This window comes from Cebus imitator, unplaced genomic scaffold (genome assembly GCF_001604975.1).
Source record: "Cebus imitator isolate Cc_AM_T3 unplaced genomic scaffold, Cebus_imitator-1.0 Scaffold287, whole genome shotgun sequence".
In the NCBI taxonomy this organism is placed as follows: Eukaryota; Metazoa; Chordata; class Mammalia; order Primates; family Cebidae; genus Cebus; species Cebus imitator.
The window spans coordinates 398,175-405,304 of NW_016107602.1; the positions used below are offsets into that span (position 1 = coordinate 398,175).

At 46.4% G+C, this 7,130-nt stretch overlaps 1 protein-coding gene across 1 annotated transcript in view; it reads left to right on the plus strand.

Annotated features, from left to right (window-relative positions):
- The window catches only part of SLC7A14 (solute carrier family 7 member 14), a 117,474-nt gene that overhangs the window by 80,133 nt on the left and 30,211 nt on the right, over window positions 1-7,130 (plus strand). Inside the window, exons 3-4 of the mRNA XM_017501967.2 lie at window positions 414-650; window positions 2,568-2,785. Coding sequence (XP_017357456.1) covers window positions 414-650; window positions 2,568-2,785 — 455 coding nt within the window. The remainder of the gene's footprint in view (window positions 1-413; window positions 651-2,567; window positions 2,786-7,130) is intronic.

The window sequence follows — 7,130 nt, forward strand, 5'->3', positions numbered from 1 at the left end:
TGAGGAGCACCTTCTATAACATGTAAAAACCAAAAGAGAAGAAGTCTGTGCATAATATGACCCTGGTGCCGCCAAGGGTGGGGATCATAATGAATTGGGCTCAGGTTTATGCAGGCTGACACCTAAGGAACATGACAGAGACACACACAAGTGAATTTTTTTCTAAATAAAGATTAGTTTCCAACAGTTCAGTAGAATTAGTTGATTGCCTTGCTAGGTATTTAGGTTCACATTTTTCAGAAGTGAGGTTGGAAGAGATCAGAGTTGGCTTTGAATCTATTCGTGTACATAAAACTTTGTGTATTTGTTCTGAGATCCTAGAGAGTCTTAATATGTTCTACCCAAGATTGTTAGCCACAGGATGTCACCTCATCTCCTGAAGTCCACCATCTGTGTATGTTTGTCCCTTGCAGGGGTCTGCTATGCAGAGTTTGGAGTTCGAGTCCCCAAGACCACAGGATCTGCCTACACCTACAGCTATGTCACTGTCGGGGAATTTGTGGCATTTTTCATTGGCTGGAACCTGATCCTGGAGTACCTGATTGGCACTGCGGCTGGAGCCAGTGCTCTGAGCAGCATGTTTGACTCACTGGCCAACCACACTATCAGCCGCTGGATGGTAGACAGCGTGGGAACCCTCAATGGCCTGGGTGAGACTGCCACATCCTCCTACCCTCAACATGTGAACTTACCGAGCCACCAATGATTTCCCCTTTCAGAAAGCAATTTGACAAAATGTATCAAAATCCTTAAATACATCTCTCTTTTTTTGCAAAGTAATTCTATGACTCTATCCATCCTTAAAAAAAATCTAATGTCCATAGAAGCATTATACAAAAAGATGCTCATCACAGCCTCCTTTACAATAACTGAAAGTTAGAGACAGCCTAAATATTCTACAATGGGACAAAGGACTAAATAAATTGCAGATAAATATTATATAGCTAGCAGTTAAAAGGATGATTAGGAAAACTTGTAATAACATAAGGTTTTAATGTAATATCATACGTCAAAGAACACAAGCCATACATCCACATGTCAATAGCTATATAAAAATAAAAACAATGCAGGAAAAAAAGAATTTTAAGCAATTTCTCCAGTGGTTTCATCAGATTTTTTCCAAATTTCAAATGGAAAAAAAAATTAAGGAACAAAATGGATTCCAGCCTAGAAGAGGTCAGGAAGGGGTAATATAACAGCGAATGCTAAACCGTCAGAAGCTCATGTAACAAATACCATGAGACCTCAGGCTCTATCCATCATTTGCCACCCACTCTCCATTTTTTTTTTTTTTTTTTTTTGAGACAGAGTCTTGCTCTGTCATCCAGGCTGGAGTGCAATGGCGTGATCTTGGCTCACTGCAACCTCCACCTCCCAGGTTCAAGTGATTCTCCTGCCTCAGACTGCTGAGTAGCCGAGATTACAGGTGTGCACCACCATACCCAGCTAATTTTTGTATTTTTAGTAGAGAAGGGGTTTCACCATGTTGGTCAGGCTGGTCTTGAACCCCAGACCTTGTGATCTGCCCACCTCGACCTCCTAAAGTGCTGACATTACAGGCGTAAACCACCGTGCCTGGCCACTCTCCATCTTGCCTGATAAACTCACATTTAAGGAAAGCCAAACAATAGTTGAGGAAGCTCTGGAGTCTTGCTTCAGAGGATTGATTCTGCGGCTGTGTCAAGTCATCTGACTTCAATGTTCCTATCTCAGAAGAACTGACAAAAATGCTGAGCACCTAGGTACCATGACAAGATAAAAATATAAAGAACAAACCTGGTCAGTGTACTGATTGCATAGAATTTTAGGTCTAAAAGAGTCCTCCAAAATCAGGTCATTCATGTCCTTTGCTTTACAAATGAGGTCCAGAGAGATGAGGCAACCTTGCCCAAGGCCACACATCTGGCTACGGGCAAAAGTACAGCTGAAATCCAGGACCCCTGACAGCTGAGGCAGTGCCTTTTCCACTCTATAGAGGGCAGGACTCCACTGGCCATTGGGCAAAACCAAGCAGGCTGCGCATGGTTATTTTTTTCTCTACAACCACATATATACAAAAGAACAGAAAACCCCTCTTGCCCTCGTTTTCAAAGACACACATTCTTAAATTTGCTGATAAAGAAAAGGTTTGGGAATGGGATGGAAATTTTGCAGACTGTAAAATTAACCATAATGAAGCTAAAAACAATTTTCAAATAACATGTTAGACCTAAATATACATCCCAAATATCCCAGGACAGTTCCTACTTCAAATATTCTGTGCCATGGTTCCATAGGTGCTGTTGTAATTGTCACAACACATAGCCCAAGTTTTGGTCCAGGATATCAGGTCATCTTACCTGTCTACCAAATACTGCTCATTTGTAAATAGACACTTGTGTCTACTTCTGGATGTGTAGGTGTGCGCGCGCGCGCACACACACACACACACACACACACACACGAGTTCCTTTTACAGACTTACTGCCCTTCTTAAAGCTGAGTGCAGATGCACTGGGGTAGGATCAGGAGTTTGCACAGCCCTTTCTTCTCCCTAGACAATGTCAAATCATGTCTTTCCTCTCTAGGGAAAGGTGAAGAATCATACCCAGACCTTCTGGCTCTGTTGATCGCGGTCATCGTGACCATCATTGTTGCTCTGGGGGTGAAGAATTCCATAGGCTTCAACAATGTCCTCAACGTGCTGAACCTGGCAGTGTGGGTGTTCATCATGATCGCAGGCCTCTTCTTTATCAATGGAAAATACTGGGCGGAGGGCCAGTTCTTGCCCCACGGCTGGTCAGGGGTAAGTTTGTTCCAAATACCTGGTGTGCCGGTCATATACACTCTGCCTTCAACCCTGCAGCCAGCCTAAGACATATTTTCAAGAAAATGCTGTTCTGTTCCATAATTACCATAGCACCCTCTTTATCACCTTTTGATCTGAATTTAGTTGGAATATCCTGAAGAAGTGGTTCTTATTTTTTTATTTGTTTCACCAGCATTTGTTAAGATCCTATTTTATGCAAATAACAATAATAGACTCAATGTTTCGGCCACCTGCAATTGCCTAAAATTGTGCTAGGTAGCTTTGCATGTACTATCTCATTTAATTATCCTGATAATCTTGTGAGGAAGATATTTACATTCTAGTCTTAAAGACGAATAATACTCCCATTCAGAGAGTTCAAATGGCTCGCTGTTGAACACACAATGTCAGTGGCAGAACCCAGTCAGCCAGGGCTGCCTGACTCCAAAGTCTGTAGAAGAACAGCTCAGTTCTATAGAATCATCTCTACAATCTCCTAAGAGAGAGCAACATGAACATAAATAGACAAGGCAATAAAGGAGACCAGGGAAAGGGGACAGTGGGGAAGGAATGAGTTTTGCCTGGGTATGAAACTAGGAAAATAACAGTTTTTAATTCCAATGTAGGCATTTGACTCTAGGAGGAGAGTCCCACTGGGGTCTGAGGACAGCTGAGCTGGCCTCATGGAGGGCTGTGCTATAAATCCCGTTCCAAAGGCATAGTTCATGACAGACGGGTCTACCTGCTGTGGTCTAGGGGTTAGCCAGAGGGTGGGCTGGACCAAAAGGACATTTTCAGATCTCATTCCATGATCTGGCTAGTGAGGTTTATGCTAGAGAAAAATAGGAAGGTCAGAGTGGCAAATTCTTTATACTGACAAGTGGTTCTCAGTTGTACCTGGTTTCTTTCTCTAGGATGACTAAAAATACTTGTTGTGGATTTATTGCTGAAATTCACTAGCCCATCTTTTTTTTCATGGTAGAAAATAAATCAGAGAATTTTGAGTTGTCAGCAACCTTAGAGGTTGCCTGATCCTATCCATTCATTGAACAGATGAACAACCTAAGGTGGAGAGAGGTAAGTCTGCCCGGGACTGACAGCAGAAAGCAAGCGCCGGATTCCACCAACTTTGCTTTTGTAGCATTTGCTTAGACTGGTTTTTCTCCAACATGTCCAGGGATCAGAAATGTTTCTTGGAGAACACTCAAAACCACTTCTGTTTATTCTGAACCATGCTATGCCATTCAATGCAGAGAAATAAGCAAAGAAGCAATTTAAGCCAAGATTCCTAGTCTTCTGCTTATCTGTAAGAATTCAACAGAACTACAAAGTTCATTCCTCCGCTTTGAAATGAATAATACTGAAACTACTTAAATCCAAAAGAAGAGACAAAGAAACACTGTTGGCCCCATTCTGAATCCCCAAATCTATATTATCTTATGATACAAACTGTTCCTTTCCTATCGTATAAGAGAAACAATAAATTACAAGAGTGAAAAGGAATGTTTTCCTGTAATTCTATTGCTTTTGTTTTGTTTTTTGTTTTGTTTTGTTTTGTTTCAGCGCTGAGGTTTTATTTTGGACCAAAAAAAAAGCAATTGAATTGTTTTGCAGCTGGACGTATGGGCAAGGGGGATTCCCAAGCTGTAAACTCCCCTGCGCCTGGGCTGAGGGCTACGGCTGACCTCAGGTGGGTCTCTGGTTCCCTGTGCTCCCCTGCACAGCTGCCTCCCTCCCGGGCTCTGGGGCAGCCGCAGGAGGGGCAGCCTGGGAGGCGCTGCCGCAGCTGTTCACTTGGGCAGGACGTCAGAGGATTGAGACACCGACTTCCCATCAGGGGTCTCGAACTTCTTCACAACCGCGGCCCTGGTGGAGCTGGCACGGCTGAAGGAGCTGGAGCCCGCGCCAGAGCCAGAGCTGGAGCCCGCGCCAGAGCCAAAGCTGGAGCCCAGGCCGTAGCCGAGGCCGGCTTGGGAGGCCCCCGGAGGCCGAGCTCAGACCACACGCACAGCCGCTGGGGGTCTCCGTGTGGCTGCCCGTGTTCTGCACCCCAGACTCCAGCCGGCTCTCGTCGCAGTCCAGCAGCTTCCTGTAGGTGGCCATCTCCATGTCCAGGGCCAGCCTGACGTTCATGAGCTCCTGGTGTTTACGCAGCTGCCGCCGTGTCCTGCTTGGCCCGCTGCAGGGCGGCCTTCGGCTCGGACAGCTCGGCGTTGGCATCCTTGACGGCCAGCTGCCCACGCTGCTCGGCATCCGCGATGGCGGCCTCCAGGGAAGCCTCTGGCCTTTGAGGCCCTCAGTCTCCGCCTGGAGCCGCTGACGTTCCGTTCACCCCGCAGGTCTCAGTCGTTGTGCGCCGCAGGCCATCCCCGGGCTTCCCAGCCTGCGCCTGCAGCTCCTCATCCTCGGTCTGGCGCGTGCTTTCAGCCCCAGCCCGGCCGCCGTAGGCGATCTCCTCGGCCGGTGCCTTTGCCTCAGCGATGAGGCTGCCCGTGTCCGGGAGCGGCTGCTGTCCATGGACAGCACCACAGACGTGTCTGAGCTCTGGGGCTGCAGCTCCCGGATGCCCTCGTCGTACAGCAGCCCGAGGAAGTGGATCTGGTCAGTCAGCCCTCCCAGGCGGGACTCCCTGCAGCTTCATCCACATCCTTCTTGATGAGGAGGACAGATTCATTCATCTCTGTAAGCTTATTGATCTCATCCTCATACTTGTTCTTGAAGTCCTGCACCAGCAACTGCATGTTGCCAAGCTCCGCCTCCAGCTTCTCCTGGCCCACAGCCTCCAGCTGCCGCCTAAGGTTGTTGATGTAACTCTGGAACATGTTCCATGCTGCTCTGAGCCGTCTTCTGCTGCGGCAGGAGGCTCCAGTTGCTCTCCAGCATCTTGTTCTGCTGCTCCAGGAACCATATCTTGTTGATGAAGGAGCAAACTTATTGAGGGTCTTGATCTGCTCCCTCTCCTGGGTGCACACGGCCTGGATGTTGCGGTCCACCTCCAGGTTAAGGGGGCTTAGCAGGCTCTGGTTGACCATGACGGCGGTGATGCCTCCCATGAAGCTGGGCCTCCCATGATGCAAGCCACCCCGGAAACTGCTGCATTCCCACTCAGGAGAAGCTCAAGGAACTGATGCAGGCACTAGGCCCACTGGTGTAGGGGCGGCTGCTGAAGGCCCAAGGGCCAGAGGGCCTTGTAGGACTCTGGGTCACCGTGACGAACATGGTGGAGGCAGAAGTGGAGGCAGGCAGGCTGCACCAGCCGGAAATTCCAGAAGAAACAGAGAAGCTGCTTCTTAGTCCTCAGTTTTATTTTCACTGTAGCAGGAAAGTGTTCTCACCATTTTCTTAACAATGTAAGAAATTATTAGGTCATGGACTTACTGTAAGACTTTGGCCATCAGTTAATTTCTGTGCTTTCAGTTTTTCCCATCTATTAAGTGGCAAAATTAATTGTGCCACGTTTGCAAAAAAATAGCAAAATCTTGGATGTTTTTATGTGCAGCTTGTTATGGTTGGCAATAGTTAAAACTACACAAGGGGCCAGGTGTGGTGACTCACATCCGTAATCCCAGCACCTTGGGAGGCTGAGGTGGACAGAGCACTAGGTCAGGAGTTCAAGACCAGCCTGGCCAATATGGTGAAACCCCATCTCTACTAAAAATACAAAAAACTAGCTGGGCGTGATGGCGTGCATCTGTAGTCCCAACTACTTGGGAGGCTGAGGCAGGAGAATCACTTGAACCCAGGAGGTGGAGGTTGCAGTGAGCCAAAATTGCACCACTGCACTCCAGCCTGGGCAATAGAGGGAGAGAGACTCTGTCTCAAAAAACTACACCAGGAAGGAGCTAGTATTTATTGACTACCTATTGGGTTCCAGTCATTGTATTCCATGAATAACATCTCTCTTACAACAAAACTTTAAAGCAGGTGCTGTTATTCCTAACTTAAAAGTGGAGAATCCTCACAGAAGCTGGGAAACTGACCTTACCTCACTTAGCTAGTCAACTCCAGGGCTGAGGTTCCTGCCCAGATCTGTGTGACTCCAAAGCCCTTTCTACCAATAGAGTACCTTGTGTATTATGATCATTCTCTCTGAGCCTTCTTTAGTAAGTAGTAAGGTAATAAATCTCACATGTTATATTTCCTTTAAATTTTCATGAAGTCATAGAATCTTGGAAGAACATTAAGGGATAGTCGTCTCTTTTTTTTATCTTCAGATGGAATATAGTTTAACTGACCCAGGCTGAATACACAATGTTTATGAAGACATCCTGTCAGTGCAATTCTAAAACTCTTCTTAATTACTTGGTCGATATTTAATTTTCTTTTTTTTTTTTTTTTTTTT